The 17,920-nt window shown below is 35.8% G+C and overlaps 1 protein-coding gene across 2 annotated transcripts in view; it reads left to right on the forward strand.

Moving 5' to 3' along the window:
• The first annotated feature begins 819 nt into the window (after nucleotides 1–819).
• The window catches only part of LOC121425550 (hyalin-like), a 34,920-nt gene continuing 17,819 nt past the window's right edge, over nucleotides 820–17,920 (forward strand). For both annotated transcript variants that reach the window (XM_041621633.1, XM_041621641.1), the window contains exons 1-8: nucleotides 820–1,035; nucleotides 2,543–2,767; nucleotides 3,223–3,450; nucleotides 6,191–6,430; nucleotides 9,190–9,447; nucleotides 11,636–11,887; nucleotides 12,411–12,656; nucleotides 13,320–13,447. In XM_041621633.1, the coding sequence (XP_041477567.1) occupies nucleotides 840–1,035; nucleotides 2,543–2,767; nucleotides 3,223–3,450; nucleotides 6,191–6,430; nucleotides 9,190–9,447; nucleotides 11,636–11,887; nucleotides 12,411–12,656; nucleotides 13,320–13,447 (1,773 nt within the window). In that variant the 5' untranslated portion in view covers nucleotides 820–839. The remainder of the gene's footprint in view (nucleotides 1,036–2,542; nucleotides 2,768–3,222; nucleotides 3,451–6,190; nucleotides 6,431–9,189; nucleotides 9,448–11,635; nucleotides 11,888–12,410; nucleotides 12,657–13,319; nucleotides 13,448–17,920) is intronic.

The raw sequence follows: 17,920 nt of genomic DNA on the forward strand, positions 1-17,920 counted from the left end.
GCCGACCAATAAACGACCATCTTCACCCTCTAATGAACTCACCCCTCACATCTGACCTCACTTCACACTTTACTGTCAACAAGTCTATATTATATTCTATATTTCGTTACATATTGACTCACTATTACCCTATATGAATAATTAGTTATTATTTATGGACTATAATTACTTATCTCCGTTATATATTGCATTGCATTGTATTCATCATTGTTATTAGCAGGCCTGTATTTTGTATTTTATATATTGGTTTAGATCCTGATGAAGGGCATGTGCCCGAAAGCTTGATGAAGATTGGTATTGACCTTGCTACGGCCCTCTCCTTACTCTTGATCTCAAATATATATATAAATATACAGTTCGTTCCAAAAAAAAACGAAACCGAGATTAAGCGATGATTTATCATAGCTTAATCACAAATACAATAGACAAATGACCTACCAATGTAAAGCTTAGAATCTCCTAGGCACAAGAATTGCGTCTTTGATGATCGCTTCAAGTCTACGATCATTGTGAGGTGCAGTTGCCGAGTGATCTAAGGCGCATGGCTATACATGGAAAGTCCGGGATTCGATCTCCGGCCACGGCACCTATGCCTGTGAACAAGGCATTTAATCTACAATGCTCTTTTATCCTGCTTTCAAATAAATGTAAATGATATATGCATTATTGGTAACTAGGTGTGCACTTGTTTATTTAAAAAAATGAAGATAGTGCTGCCAAGTTACTTTGCACTTGAACTTTCAATTCTTGTGGTATGTCCAGATTCCATGTAATCCTGCAACCCATTAAGTTCTCTTTATTCTTCTGAATATACAGATGACCCATGTCAATCTTCGAGTATGACTGTCTACATCGATCCTTCTATGCCGCCTCCCATTGTGGAATACAGTTACACGTTGGAGGTAAACGATACGATCTGGTCTGCCGTTCCGCCTACAAATTCAACATTCAGTGACAATACAACAGTACAAGTTGAATATTTTGATAGCTACTCCGAAACAAACCTGAGTTGTAATTTTGACATAACTGTAATCGGTAAGTATCACGCTCCCTCTTCGCCTACGCAAAAACAAACGAAAGTCCTGTAGGGCCTATAATTAAATAGGACTTTCATTTGTTTATCAAATTTTGATAATCCAAAGCTCTTGTTAGTGGACGCTCCGGAAGCAATGCTAGAGGATGGATGGGGCAAGCATCTCCGTGGGCTCATGTCCAATCTCAAGGCAAAATGGGCCGTATAGGCATGATAGGGGTCCTTATCATTAAAATGATTTTGAAAACGAGTGAGCGAAGGAAACCAGCTCATCATATGCATGGTAACATGTATTTAATTAATAAAATGGAAGTTTTCATGTACAAATTCGGTGAATTTGATAACATTTTTTCTGCAGAATAATGTAGGTATTCACACTTAACTCTTCCCACACCAATGCTGGATGCATGAAGTTGCATATCTGCGTAACATTCTGCTAAGATAGACCAGTTGTCTCACATATTATTTTCAAATTATGTAGAACATCCAGCATTGACCGAAAAGGGGATATGAGATATCCATCTTCCCCCGTCACCCAGGCTGCTGCAAGTATTAAGACCGGGTTGGGTAAAGAATGGAAGTGTTGATTCATTTTTTTTAAACTTTATTATTACGTACACGATTATATACTTGTAGAAAAAAAAATAATATGCTACAAAATAAGATAAGTGACGAAATTTGGTATTTTAGGTATTATTACAGTATCATGAAAAAAGGGGTTTATTTAGTGACTTGGAGCAATGTGCGGATGAGTTGGGATCGTAGTAGGTGTGAAGAGGGACCGTCCATGAGAAGTGGGAATAAACCATTAAATCATGTAAATATATCATAGTAATAATAACAAAAATAATAAGTTCGTGTATAGCGAACCAGGTTATCATGTTATTTCTTTATGCGATTCCAAACGACTTTGGTTATTTTTACTCTGCATGGCATTAGTCCTGTGAATGCAATGCGCAATTATTTCATTGAATTAATTTTTGCTACACTCTTGTGTAAAATTTCATAGCCGGTCAATTATAACAATGCTTAAAGTTTTTTAGCAATTACTGTTTCAACTTTTAAAACAACCTTTAGAAGAAGTTTTAAATTATAATTGTGAGAGAGACGGGCCTAAATAAAAAAGTTTGTGTCTACCTCCAGATCATAATTGTAATTTGTAGGGGTTTTCATGTGTAACTGTTAACAAATAATGAAAAAATTGATAAAAGTGCACAGTTTCAAACAAAACAAATCAAACAAGATTACAAATACACTTGCTTGTGTATTATAAACAACTAAATAGTAAGGACATGTTGTCAGATTGTGGGATAAGAGCAAATGTGTAAAAACTTGATCGTTTTTTTGTCTGAGTTGATGGTGTACCAGTTGCCTGGCACTAGCTTAAATAGCTAGCAAAGGACAGTCGTTCATTTAATTGACTAAAAGCATTCGTTTTATTCAATAAAAGTTTATTTCTCATTCATTTATTTCCGATTCATGTTTTCTTTTCATTCATCTTACGTATAGAGCTTATGCCACCTGTTTGTCCTGGGAATATCATGATAGAGAGTGGCCCCGGTGTATCATCAACTAATGCAACATGGTCATCTGCCTCTTCACCATACAGTGATGACTACCCAATCTTGTACTCTCCAGAGAATGGCACTTCGTTATCTCTCGGAGACCATATCGTCACTGCATATCTCACAGATTACCCAAACATCAACTGTTCATTCACTGTAACTGTGGTCGGTGAGTTATTGAGAATCTTTCTTATCGTTTAAATAAGGTTTATATTTACAATGAAACATATTACGTCTGCCGGAACTGAACAATGTCATTTTAAAGTGTTGCTCCTATACTGGCCTTTCAAATATTAAGGTTTCATAATCAAGATAACAAAAAGATGTTTCAAAAGTGTAACGCTCGATATGACTTTAAATTCCGTTTACAAACTCATGGTCATTGAGCTCATCAAATTCAGAAAGTTTCCTTCCATCATTAGCTGTATTTTTAAAGACCCATGTGTTGCTGCTACTGGCCTTTCAGATATTAAGGTTTCATAATCAAGATAACAAAAAGATGTTTCAAAAGTGTAACGCCTGATATGACTTTAAAACCCGTTTACAAACTCATGGTCATTGAGCTCACCAAATTCAGAAAGTTTCAGTTCATCATTAGCTGTATTTTATTTTGTTTCATTGTAGAGGATTTGACACCACCAACCTTTTCAGATGATCTGACAGTTTTGAAGTTTGGCAATTCCGAAACACCAAATTGGATATTAACTGCTAGTGACAACTCAGGATTTGTAACTCTGACATATTCACCTAGCCTTGGGTCGTATTTTCCTCTTGGCGAAACGACAGTGACTGTTACAGCCACCGATAATACGATGCTAACATCTACGCAGACCTTCATAGTCAATGTTACTTGTAAGTCCAGCTATTCAGGATTTTTACTTTTAAGTGTTATCGGAGTGTTATTTATACCCTTGGCACATTTGCTCTACAGCGGACGTACGCCGAGTCGAAAAAAAGAGCCGTTTTGACATTTTTGTACTAGCTACATATAGATGGTTTAAATAAGAATGGATAAAACATGTGTTTTGACACACCGTACTGCTGCCGAATATCCCAGGGGCCGCGGAACGGTTTTCAAAGGGGGGGGGGCTGACCATGCAAAAAATCACAATCATTTGGTCATTTTACGTTTTTGTACACGGTTTTGGAAATAGTAGGGGCTGGAGCCCCCCCCCCCCCCTCTTCCAAGGCCCCTGAATGTGACTGAGGTATTAATGTCCTAATCGCACGCTGTATGACCTCCGTCAAACATGGCATTTCAAGGTTTTGCCTAAATATCATTACTATCGGTTACTCTTCCTGGTGGGTGTTTCATAAAGCTGTTCGTAAGTTAAGAGCGACTTTAAGAACGACTGGTGATCCTTTCTTACGCGCGTAACCATCGCTAATGAATATGCCGTTACCACAATAAAGGATCACCAGTCGTTCTTAAAAGTCGCTCTTAACTTACGAACAGCTTTATGAAACGGCCCCCAGTTGTATAATAGTCTGGATGATCGGTGCAGAAAATAGCAAGAATTGTTCAGATTATGGTACAAACATGAAATTTGGCTGACAGGTAGAGTAAACTGTGCTGAACATTTTAGCAAGGGGTGCCAACCTGATCTGTATTCCTATAGCAACAGTTGCTAGGTAACTTATTTACCTTGGCAACCACCATTTTAGGGTGTTATTTACATTTCAAAAACTATATTTTGACTTTTAAGCGCCAATTTTAAAATCACATATCAAGCAAAGTACCAACCATGTACAGCAACAGTTGCTAAGCAACACATTTTCCATAGCAACTATAGATAATAATCCTGAATACAACATCTGGTTATAATATTTGAATGAAAATGATTAGAATATTGATCAAAGTATGAAACCTGGGAGTAACAAATATCTCATAAGCCTGAAAAATTCAGAAGCAATCCAAATAATTATAATATCTGCATAATAATTGTATCTCGGTAACAAACCAACTTTTGATATGTATGATTTGATTAATTTTTTAGATATTTTTTACTCATATATGCATCAGCTCACACACTGACAAAAATCATCACTGGATCATTGAAAGTGCTTGCTATTATAATTATATAGGATCTCGCCTGTTATGAAAATGAGACATGGTATTGTAATGGATATACATGGAACACTGGGAAAGGCACTGAAATTTTAGGGCAAAGGGAAGCTGAAATTTTATTGATATGAAATAATCCCTCCCTATTGACAAAGCTTCATTGGGAAGTAATGGCGATATAATGCCCACACACTTGTCGGTAAAGTTTTGATATTGACTGACTTAAAAGAACACGTACGGTAGACCTGAAACGGCCTCAAGTTCTTGGGTTGTTGTGATTAATGCTTTAATAGAAAAGATGCGATTCATAGAAGTTATAATCATAAAAAATATACCCTATAATAATTGGTTACCGTGGAAAATGTTACTTAGCAACGGTTGCTATGGTGCTTATTGTGTCTACCTATGAACACATTCTTCACTTGAGGAATCTATGGGCCAGATTTAATTTCTGAGCTATTCTAAGTAAATTATGATAATCTGAACTAAGAAAAAGAATTGTTGCTACGGAAGTGGGTCACTTAGCAACCGTTGCTATGTATAAATTGATCAAAACTGTTGTGATACAAAGGAACATGCTTTAGATTAAAATTTGTATGACATATCGCATGTGAGATTGTTACTCAAGCCCAATTAAGCTCAGTTACTAGGGTAAATATGTTACCTAGCAACCGTTGCTATGTATGATAAACTCATGTTGGCACCCCCTGCTAAAAATGTTTAGAATAACTTACTCTACCTTTGTGCCGATTTTCATGCTTTGAACATTTTTTTCACCAATCACCTAGACTAAATGTGTACTCGTTTCTTGTTTCAACCGTGATTTAAGTCGAATTCAATGCTAATAATATCCCAACCCAATCACAGTCTTAATCACTGATCGAAATCTTTCTCTACAGTACCACGAAATCAAAATGTATGCAACAAGGTTTGAAAGTGTATCTGTGGAGAACAAATGTATATTAAATTTGGGATAATCCAGATAAATATGATATACCGGGGATATAGGAGATCGCTTTAATACTTGATAAATGATTGAAACATAACTCATTCCGGAGTAGTGTCCTTTGTAGCGGGTTGTGTGGAAAATTCACTCGAGTGATCAACTTAATCAATCGCCCATCCATCGCTAACATAATGGTTTTGGAAAATTCTCCTTAGCCTTACCACCCCCCCCCCCTTGTTTCTCTACTATCATTTATACAATTCTGCTTACGGCAATCTCCATCTGATAAAGACATTGGTACACGGTAAAAACTGCGGTGTTAAAACTGACACCAATTGGTGTTAATAGAGGACCACACCCTGAGGTGTTAAAATTACACCCTAGAGATTGAACATAATACCATAGAGTGAAAATGTAACAACAAAAGGTGTTGTAATAACACCTATAGGTGTAAAACTAACACCACCAATTTAACACCCGTGTAAAATAACTGGTGCGGTCCTTTATGTACACCGGTTAACACCACAGTTTTTGCTGTGTATATTTGTTTCACTGTTATTTACTGTCATTGATATCATTAGCTGACGGCTCACCTGAAACAACGAATTGCCCTGGGAATCAGATACACAACGTCCCTCCGTCTCAGGTACCTTATGAAGCAACTTGGACTATACCTTCTGTGACGGGACAAGGATCCATTACAACTACAAGCAACTATGATCCCAATCATTTGTTTAATGAAGGCACCACCAAAGTCATCTACAAATTCATAGATGATGCTGGCAGGAGCTCCAAATGCTTTTTCACCATTAGAGTCATAAGTATGTTCTTACTACGTTTTTGCTCAAGTCATTATAATGTTTTTACGAGAACTTCTTTTAGGGCCAATCGATCTACTAACACTTAACGAATTGTTCAGTTTATTCATTTCTCATGTGAAGCAAGCTTTAATTTTTACCAATATAATTGTTATTGTTAACTTTAAACAGTTAAAAAAAGTCATTACCAGTAAAATTATTAATAATAATAATTGTAATAATATTAAATTCATATATGGCACAATCTCTATACCAAAATACTCAACTGTGCATTGGCATCTTTGTTATCATGTTATTATCGATTTTGTAACTTTATTTTTTTTTATTAATTTAATGTGAGGGGGCATATCCCCTTCCCTTCCGTTCTTAATCCTTCTCATGTGATGTTGTTGCTTAACCAGAAGGGCTAGTCGTCTGTAGCATGCAAAAATATAGGTAGTACTTTGGTATTAAACAAATGGGTACTTGAATGCGATGCAATTTTTGGTTCTATCATGGGTAGAGGAAAAAACATAGATGAGATGGTCTAGAATTTGCTTTCGATTTATGATTAGGGCGAACAGATGCCCCGGATTTCAAGGGACAGTCCCGTATATCACCAATTTGTCCCGCGTCCGGTATCATTCTCTCCAGGACGCCGTTTGTCCCGTATTTTACTATTTTGAACACACTCATGTCAGAATGTTAATGAATTATAATTTTGCTCGTAATATGCGTAAAACACCACGACAGAAAAAGGGGGAAATCACGATTTTCTACCACTCGACTGATTCTGCTTTGCCGAGCCATTCATTATTCAAATCGGACCGTAACCTTAAAGTATGTCTTGAGCATTTGTAAAGGGGCGATAATGTTAATCATAACCGACTGTCATTGGACATTATATTTACAAAAGCTAAGCAGTATGTACATGTACTACTATTGTTACCGATTGGAATTTCAACCTGACATTTTTTTTCGGCGGTAAGGATTAAAATCCAAATCTAGGATCCTCTCTTGATGATTTTTTTTTATTTCAAAACTGTTTAAACACTTTCATTAGATATTTAGTGATTGGTAAATACGAAGATCATATCTTTAAATTTTCGGCCCGTGTCATGCTTGAGAAGATATTTTATTTATACATGTATATAAACAAGACAAAAATCCGTAGATATTCTATTTTGATCTGGAACCTTGTCGAATTAAATTCTGATGTAAAATCAGTAAATATATCCAATTACAAACATTTGTCGCTTATATCCTCCATACCAAAAATCGTTTTGGGTAGTGTCTTAACCCTACATAGCCCGTGCTATTTTGATATTGCGTAGCAGGGAGGAGGGGCATAAAACAGCCCCCTTCCCAGATCTCGGCCGTTCATGACGAAAATTTGCACGCATGTCACCCATGACATAATCTCCACACTCTAATTGTCAATTGTACCAACATTATTCAAATTTATTATTAATTTATTAATTACGCTAATAAACTTTCCAAAGGCGCTCAATCACAAAAACACACACACACACATATATATTATGATTCATGATAGAGACACAAATCTCACCAACAAATTAATGCGAGCGCGAAGCGCGAGCTGAAATTTCTTTTTATTCTTACCTGAAAGCTTGATGTTCTAAGCATTTTTGGTATCATTCTTAAGATGGGTATCTAATAATCAAAAATAGATGCGAGCCCGAAGCGCGAGCTGAAAATTTTGATATTTCGATCTGAGAAAAAAAAATGAGTTTAATGGACGTTTGTAATAAAGAACAAGATATATATTCAACAAAAGATTATTGCACATAGAAGTGAGAGTTCTTTCGAGGTTTAGAACTGAAAACGGGATATTCTTTTCACCTATTTAATCATGAAAAGTATGGGTTTGCTACATAAATGATGCGAGCGCGAAGCGCGAGCTGAATGTTTTTTGGTATTCCAATGTGAAAAGCGGACTTTTTGAGCACTATTTGCAATAAGGAGCAAGTTGTGTATCTCAATATCGCTTGCTGATTTCTGGGTAACATTACAATACAATCTCATTTTATTCTTTGCACATGTGGAATTATTGGGGGGCATAACAATATGTTTGCCCCCCAATATTTTTTCATTGGTGGGGCGATTGCCCCCCCGGATCGACGCCTCTGGTAAAGGGTGCCCCCCCCCTCGGGCTGGATAAGGTTAATATAATATGGGGCCCGAAATAAACAAAACTAAGCAATGATCGTAGAATATTTTTCTACGTTTGATTCCATTGACTGCAATGTACAATCAATAATAGCAATATTAGAAATATAAACATTCACAAGCATTCACAATCAAGAGTTAAGCACTTAAACAGGCCTAATTTTATCGTTATTGTTTATTTGCTCTTGTTTCTTGTGTGATAATATGTCTGAAAGTGCTTTTTCATATTTTAATAAATTATCTTCTTCTTCGTCTTTTTCTTCTTCTTCTGTTTCTTCTTCTGTTTTTCTTCTTCCACTTCTTCTTCTTCTTCGTATTATTATTATTATTATCATTATCATCGTCAAAATCATCATCATTATTATCATCATTGTTATCTTCATTATCATCATCATTATTATTATCATTATTATGATTATCATTGTTATTATCACCATTGTTATCATCAATATTGTCATTATTGCTGTTAATCGTTTCTTCGGCGTCCTCGTCGTCATCATTATTATTATCATACCACAAGACGGGAGTAACCATGAAAAGAAACAGAAACATAATTCTCTACAAAACTTTTGTTGTCTACTTTTGTTGATCAGTCACCCCTGATGGATCACCACCAGAAATTGAATCTTGTCCTGATGATATAACTAGGACTGAGCCTGCTGGGACAGTAGAGGTTTCGGTGACTTGGGACGAGCCCGTGTTCAACGATGCCGTTAGTGGTACCGAACTCTTCATCCAACAGTCTAAGCAATCTGGATCAAAATTCCCTGTTGGTTCAACCGAGGTCTTCTATTCTGCCATGGATGGCAACTTCAATGCAGCGTACTGTATGTTTGATGTGAATATAAACTGTAAGTATTTTATAGAGGATGCAAATGAAGTACAGATCCATTCATTTCCTTTTTAAAATTCTAAATATCGATTATATATATAAGATTCCTCAATACAAGAAATTAGATTTTTCAGTTTCAATTTTCGTAAATAATTCAATACTTATTAATCAAACTCAAAGGTTCTTAGAAAAGAAAATGGTATACACTCTTGGTCAAGATAATTAAGCCTTTTTTAATGTTACTCGCGTCACGGTGACGCGACATTAAATCGACCAAATATTTCCGACGTTTCTAAGCTTGTTTAATTTTCTGTAAAAAGGATATTTGTTTGGTTGACTCATAATATTTCAAATTGATATCTATAATTGGACTTAGTTCTGATTAACTCATTAAAGGGTCCAAAGTCTTTTTCCCTTGACTCTATACTTCCAAATAACCGCAGCACCATATAGAAATGAGACTCGCCTGACATTTTAGTGTGATTTTTATCATAGGTGTCATTTTAGAATTAATAATGATATAGGGTATTTATATTGCGCTCATATCCACCTTGTTAGGTGCTCAAGGCGCTCCAATATTACCCGGCTAAGCTAGGCGTTCATAGCGCACACAGCTTTTTAAGGAATTATTTCCTACCGGTACCCATTTACCTCACCTGGGTTGAGTGCAGCACATTGTGGATCAGTTTCTTGCTGAAGGAAATTACGCCATGGCTGGGATTCGAACCCACGACCCTCTGTTTCAAAGTCCGAAGACTAATCCACTGGGCCACAACGCTCCATTAACCTAATACGCCTCATAATAATATATATTAGAAGATGGAAGGTGGTCAAATATCAGGATTTACTATATTCGTATATTGTATACTAACGCAATTTTTATTTTTCTAATTGCTTGTATTTATTTTTTTTCTAGAATTTAATTCAGTATTTAAGACCTGTTTCTAGATACATTGTTTAAAAAACCCTGATTTTACAGAAAAGGGATTTTGCAGAAAGCAATACAGAATCATTCTGTAAATTCATAAAACAGGAATTTTTCCGCAATCTAACAGAACAGGTCTGTTTAAAAAGGGGAAAAGGGGGTTTTATTTGAGGAAATTTGTAAGGTTCCAGACACCAAATACCAATTACCTGTGATTTTACATGATATAATTTAAGATTACGCAATCTGGTAAGATGACAGGTGTTCTTGAGACTCTGCTGCCGGAACTTCTTTTATTTTAAGGATAATTTTTTTTACAGTGTACGTGGGAATGTAAAATAAAAAAGAGTGGTATGACATTTTATATTCTCGCTTCACAGAAAAGTTATATGCACTTATTTTGGTGTATAAATGGGGGACTGATGACGTCACCCACTCACTATTTCTTTTATATTTTATCATAAAATATGAAATACTAAACGTTTATCCTAATTACAAATGATTCCTCCCTGGACATTTGGCATTTTATTTTTGCAACATATTGTAATTTAATGAAGAGTCCCCTTTTTATCAAATCTGCAAAAATTGAAATATTGTATAATTCACACAATGAAACAAGGAAGAAATATTAAGTGACGTCATCAACTCTTCCAAATGCATAATCATTGTGCTCTGAATTATTGTGAAAAAAATGGGGAGGGGGCTCTTGTTTTGCATCAAACTTTGATGAAATTGTACAAATAAGGAATTCGTCGTGGTGGATTTATCCTTGCACAAATCCAGAAATTATCATTTGTGAGCTTTTTATAAGCTTGTATAAGAAAATCAGTCCTAAGTTATGATTCAAGATCTGATTTAGCTAACGAGAATAGGTTATGATTTTTTACGTAAAGTTGTGTGTATTTTGAACTATAATGGAAACACAAGCCAAATCTCTCCTCGAGAAAAGTGAATGTAGATATATTGTCACGCCGTTCGCACACTTTTTGATTGATGATTTGTCAAAAATCTATGACCAAACACCTCTATGTCATTCATCTTGTATTCCAAGACAGAGATCTAGGATATAGCAGTGGTAGTGACTCTTCTATCCCCAATCTCCGTTATATATATATATACATATATCTACCAAGTTACGTTGTCATCTTAATTTATGCTCTAGAATGTATACAGAATGAGTCCATATTAAAACAAATCAGGAAAACCACATGTGATGGAATAATATATGTTTTAACGAAATATAATCTGAGTGATTGGCTCGATAACAATTTTCTTTCTGCAGTGATGGAAGACAATGATTCTCCTAATATCACTGGTTGTCCTGACAACTTTACACATTGGGTAAATGCTGGGGAGTCGATGGCCACCGTTTCTTGGATAGCCCCAAATATCACGGACAATTCTAATTTCACCGTTCAAGTTTCCCATGAACCAGGACATTCATTTACAGTTGCAAATGACACTGTCGTGTCCTACACTGCTACAGATGTTAACAATAATGTAGCATCTTGTATCTTTACTGTATCTGTCAGAGGTTAGTTCGTCTCTATTAATCGGGGAAAATGGTTAGTTTTAGACTTTGTAAAATGAAGTCAAAGGTCACCTTAGAAGTGAAACATCAGTAGTTGTTTTTTGGCAACTTAATTTTGCACTAAAAGAGTGCTATCTGCAAGTATTCGTAGCGAATGTGATATACATTGCATTTTTAAGAGATTCTTTGGATGGTTCAATCTTTCAACAACAAAAATGCTAATTGGCCCTACTAACCAACATGGATCATTCGTTTATATATAACCATCTTTTCGGGCATTCGCGAAAGAAAATGGACGGTTGAGAATCTTCATGGCCTAAACGGGAACATAAATAAACGTTCATTATAGTGTATGAATCCCGTATGAAGATCAGTTGGTTCTTGGTATCACGCAATGGGAAATAAATTGTAAGCCTGTTAACACCTTTCTTAAGTCTTAAATTGTATTACATCATCGAACTCAGTCCATGAAACTGGTGGAATGGGCATTACTTTAATATAAAATCACGTGTTGAATTTCTTGCAGAGGATACTGACAAACCTGTGCTTCAATGCCCGGATAATATTACCATTATTGTGACTTCTGATATCACAAGTCAAGATGTAACATGGTCGGATCCTCTTGCAAGTGACAACTCTGGTGACGTCACCGTAACCTCAAGCCCACCATCTGGCTCAACATTCAATCGGTCGGAGTCAGCTACTGTGACTGTCACGGCTGTTGATGCCTACGGAAATGATGAAACGTGTACCTTTCTTGTGAATGTTCATTGTAAGTTTGTTTTTTAAGAAAGGAAGAAATCCTCCTTTCTACTGTCACTTTTTACTGTAAGTCAACTTGTCCATGCGCACTCAAGACATTTAAATCTTGTTATGACCAGTCTCGGTCTATAACGTTGTAGATGACTCAATTGAGGAAAATATAAAAACCTCTTTTTTCCCACCATTTTTAAAGCTTATTTAATTTGCTTATTGGGCTACAAAGTGTGTTTGCGAATGCAACTTCTATCTAAAGGCAACATAAATCATGTGCTGGTTTTCATATCGTTCTTTAAGAATGCTAAGCATCACTAAAAGCAAAACTTGACATCATGTGGCCAAAATATGATTAGTACAGGGTTTTCAACCCCAAAAGGCGTGACGAGTGAGGGAAAGATTACCGGCGAATAGTGCTAACAAACAAACGGGACTTTTCGACGCGTTTTTCTGGACGCGGGTGCTAGCAGGCCATAGGGAGCTTGAATATGGGTGCCCTATTCCAGATATACTTCTCTTTCGATGCCTATTTATACCTGGCTGTAAGATGCTTGATGTAGCTGAAAATATTGCCAAGATCCCCGGACCTTGTGCTTCATATCATCTGCGTATCAACAGCGCTCTCCAGTACAGTTTAGAAAAGTTATTATCATCTTCTTTTGTTGTTGTTGTTGCTTAGATGATGTTAGTCCAGTCCTAACTTGTCCCGATGTCACTGTGAATACCGACGATGGTTTGAGGACAGCAACATTCACGTTGCCAGATGTAGTTATTACCGATGACTACACAAATGTTTCAGCGCTTATCGTGAGTACATTATTTTACCTTTCCTGTGTGTGGATTGCACAATTCTAATTTCTTTTCCATCGCACACCTAGCTTACTCCCAGTTTCATGGTATTCTTTTTCCTTTCTTATTTCCACTTGTGTTTCTGTCGTTTCCATATTTACCACCATTTTCATTTCTATTAATCGATATTGAATGCTTTTATCATTAGCCTCGTTTTTACTTCCATTTCTGTTTTATTATGATTACTAAAAGTTCAATAAAACTTATGCTTCCATTTTCGATTACCATGACAAAAAAATGATTTCATGCAAAATATTGATTTCTAAGGTTTCAGTTTTATGTGGTGTCCTGTGGTATTTCTTTGAAGATATCTATTTCCTCCCCATATACTAGTTTTTAGCTTTTAAATTACTGAGATGTTCTTGCTCTGGTTAGCAGCTCTGCTGTTACCGTTTATTTCTCGTCCATAACAGTTATCTTCATTGGCGGAGCCAGGGGGCGAGGGGCCCGCCCCCCCCCCCTATTGGCGGGGAAGAAAGGAAAAAAAGAAAAAGAAGGGAAAAGAGAGGAGAAAAGAAGAAAAGCAAACATAAGAGGAGGAAGATGGGTGAATAAAATAAGATAAGGGGAAGACTTGGAAAATAATTTTTATGAAATCTTTCATATCGGGATATAAAATTTTTGCTCGCATTTCCTTTTAGGGGATTTATATATCTTGCTCAATATAGAGCTTAAAATATCAAATTTTGAAGTCAATATACAAAACATATTTCAGCTGGAAAATTGAACTTTCATTATTTTGTTTGATTTACAAATTGATTTTTAAAAGGTGTTCTGTAAAAAAATGTTGTTTTATAATCTGAATATTAACATTTTCTGCTTGCGCTGCGCGCTCGCAAAATTTGATTTGTCAGGTACCTATTATTTTCCTGTATTCCATAAAGTTCTCAAAATATCTTTACTCAGGTAAGATTGTCAAAATGTATCAGCTAGCGCTGCACGCTCGCATTTTGATTAGTGAGTTATGTATATCTCAATATTAATTCTAAAACAAACTACTTAAAATCACCATTTGATGACAGTTTATCAAATTTTTCCGCTCGCATTGATATATATCAACTCATGCATCTTATGCATAATTACAAAAGTGCTTTAAATGTCCAGTTTTCAGGCCATAATATTAACAGATTTCGCGCTCTCATGCTTAGGAAGAGAAATAGGAAGTTAGTCATCATTTTCATATGACAGAATGTCCCGGTCCTGTGTCAAAACTCAAAGCAATAATAATGAAAAATATCACCTCTTTTTTAACTGATATCCTCATAATTTGCCCACAAAGTGCTTGCAATACAGAGCTTAAATTAACCCCTTTTCAGATCGGAATATAATATATTTTTAGCTCGCGCTTTGCGCTCGCTTTATTGATTTTCATGGTAAGAAAGGTATTTAGAATACCCAAAGTCTAGGTCGAAATCTGAAGCAAACGTTTATTCAGATACGAAGCTTGTTCTCTATTCAAATCATTATCAAGTTTCAGATCATAATATAAAAAATTGCCTGCTCGCGCATTATTAATGAATGAAATTATCCAATAACTTATCCTTTTCATGATTTACAAAACATGAATAGAGTGTCCAGAAGTTTTCCGCTCGCGCTTCGCACTCGTATCAGTAATGTTTAACTTATACTTTCCTTTCCACGATTACAAAAAGTGTTTAGAATTTCCTTTATTCATGTAGAAATGTAATTTTTTAAGCTCGCGCTTCGCGCTCACAATATTTGAATGTTGAAATATGTAACGTCTTCATGGCTAAGTGCAAGCAGTCCATAGCAGATACGTTTTGATCAGTTCAAAACGTATATAAAAATTTCTGCTCGCGCTCTGCGATCGCATTATCAATGTAAGGGAGGTCCCCACTTATCCTTTTTATGATTTACAAAACTTGAATTGAGGGTCTAGTTCAGTAAGTCTAAATCTCGATTTATTTTTGCTCACGCTTGGCGCTCGCATCAGTTGTTTAGTAATATACCTATTCTGTTAAGTTACAAAGACTGCTTAGAATTTCCATTCCTTAGGTAAAAATGTCAAAAGATTTCAGCTAGCGCTTCGCGCTCGCATTATTTGATTTTTGAAAATATGTAACGACTTCATGGCTAACTGCAAGCAAGTGTTTAACAGTACCTTTTCCATCACTTCATTTCTGCTCATGCTCCACGTTCGTAGTAATTATTCACTTGCATACACATCTTTTTTTTCAAGATAAAAAAGATTGCCCAGAATGTTCAAAATTTTAGGAATAAGTACATAAGATTTCCCCCAAAAAATAGCTCGCGCTTCGCACTCGCATTATATAAATAAGGACTATGGTATTATATATTTGTTTATTCATAAGAATAAAGCTAAGAAGTGACTATTAGGACTACCCCTTCAAAGAAACCAAAAATCCCGGCCAAAATCATATTCGAGCGGCCGATCGAGGAAAATATGTCTGGAAAAAATTCCGCCCCCTCCCCCTATTGGTGAAGGCTGGATCCGCCTCTGATCTTGTCTTCTTTTTTATTTCTTGTTGCATTTTCAGTACCAAAACCAAATAACTTCAACTCCAATTTTGTTGCACATTCCCTTTCTGTTGCTTTTTGATGATCATTTGCATATAAACCACTCAAAACGTTTTTAGAGTTTGGCCATTAATTCCTCCCAACTCCTGGGTATTTTACACAATGTAAATTTGATTTCATTATCATGCAAAAAGAGCAGGATTCAAAAGTGTTGGATGAGGTCTAAATTGGAAAGCTGCACGAAGGGACATTAAAGTACATTATTATTTGTCTGAGTCAATAAAGATGAAAATCCATTCAAATCAAGCCCCTGCTTCTTAACTTTTTATGTTTTTTCTGGTTTATGTAGTGTTGGTTCTGTGAGATAACATGGTTTTAGTCTTGGTTTGAAATACCCATCCATGTTTGCTTGTTATGTATTTTCTTGTGCAGAGGTCCTTTTGATTCAATGTTAATGTTGATGTACTGAGATGCATGAAAACAAAAGAAACCGCCGAGAAACTCATCACCACGAAAAGAAAGAACAGTGATTTTCAATATTGTGTCACTTTGCAACTTTTGAATTTTGACCTTGCCCCACATTTCAAGACACTGTACCTCCATGTGAACCACAATGTGTAGGGTATCATTTTAAAGAAAATTAAATGATCTATTCATTGATATAAATTATTTTTTAATATTCACTAAACTGAGAAGGGATTATCCATCAAAGTTTTTTAAGTTTTTTTTTTATCTCTGTTTCTGCATGTTCATATCTTCTCAAGATTTCGCCATAGACTTAACAAAATGCGGCACTGTTATTATACCATATCAACTTACAAAACCACTTTCATTTCAGTTCCATGTTGACATGCGAAGTATGACTAAAGATTCTACAAAACGGAACACTCCTGAGGTTGTAAAATTTGACAGATTTTTTTACCCAAATATATTGCACCAATCGTTAAAACCATGAAGTCTCTAACGATGGAATGACAACGAACAGCAATGCAGCTTTCCATTTGTAAAAAAAAGAATAAAAGAACAAATGAATGAATAGGGGCACTGTGTAACTTTGATGGCGACGTGTGATGCCGCCATTTTAATGGAAAAGTGATCCTTGTTGAAAATAGATCACTGGGAATGTTTTATTCTTTATTCAAATAAAATACCTGAATTTTGTTCACATGACAAAATATAGACCAAGGCCTTATCGCGCACCGACATTGCGCTAGATATTGTATTACTGCTTCAATATTTGAAGAAAAAGAACATCCATTTGAATTTTTGTTTCACCTGCATAGCAGAGTGATACTATAGGCGCCGCTTTTCCGACGGCGGCGGCAGCGGCGTCAACATCAAATCTTAACCTAAGGTTAAGTTTTTGAAATGACATCATAACTTAGAGAGTATATGGACCTAGTTCATGAAACTTGGTCATAAGGTTGATCAAGTATTACTGAACATCCTATTAGAGTTTCATGTCACATGACCAAGGTCAAATGTCATTTAGGGTCAATGAACTGAGACCATGTTGGGGGAATCAACATCAAAATCTTAACCTGAGATTAAGTTTTTGAAATGTCATCATAACTTAGAAAATATATGGACCTAGTTCATTAAACTTAGACATAAGGTTAATCAAGTATCACCAAACATCCTGCATGAGTTCACGTCACATGATTAAGGTTAAAAGGTCATGTGAGGTCAATGAATTTTGGCCACATTGGGGGTATTTGTTGAATTACCATCCTATCTCTGTATTAATGTGTATTGGTCTCGTTCATAAAACGTGGAAATAAGAGTAACCAAGTATCACTGAACATCTTGTGCGAGTTATAGTAGTTTTCAAAGTCAGCACGGCTGCTATGTTGAATCGCATGATGCAGGTGAGACGGCCAGAGGCATTCCATTTGTTATATATTTTATATGCTTCCAGCAGACCAAACTTTG

Source organism: Lytechinus variegatus, chromosome 1, assembly GCF_018143015.1.
Source record: "Lytechinus variegatus isolate NC3 chromosome 1, Lvar_3.0, whole genome shotgun sequence".
NCBI classification, from domain to species: domain Eukaryota; kingdom Metazoa; phylum Echinodermata; class Echinoidea; order Temnopleuroida; family Toxopneustidae; genus Lytechinus; species Lytechinus variegatus.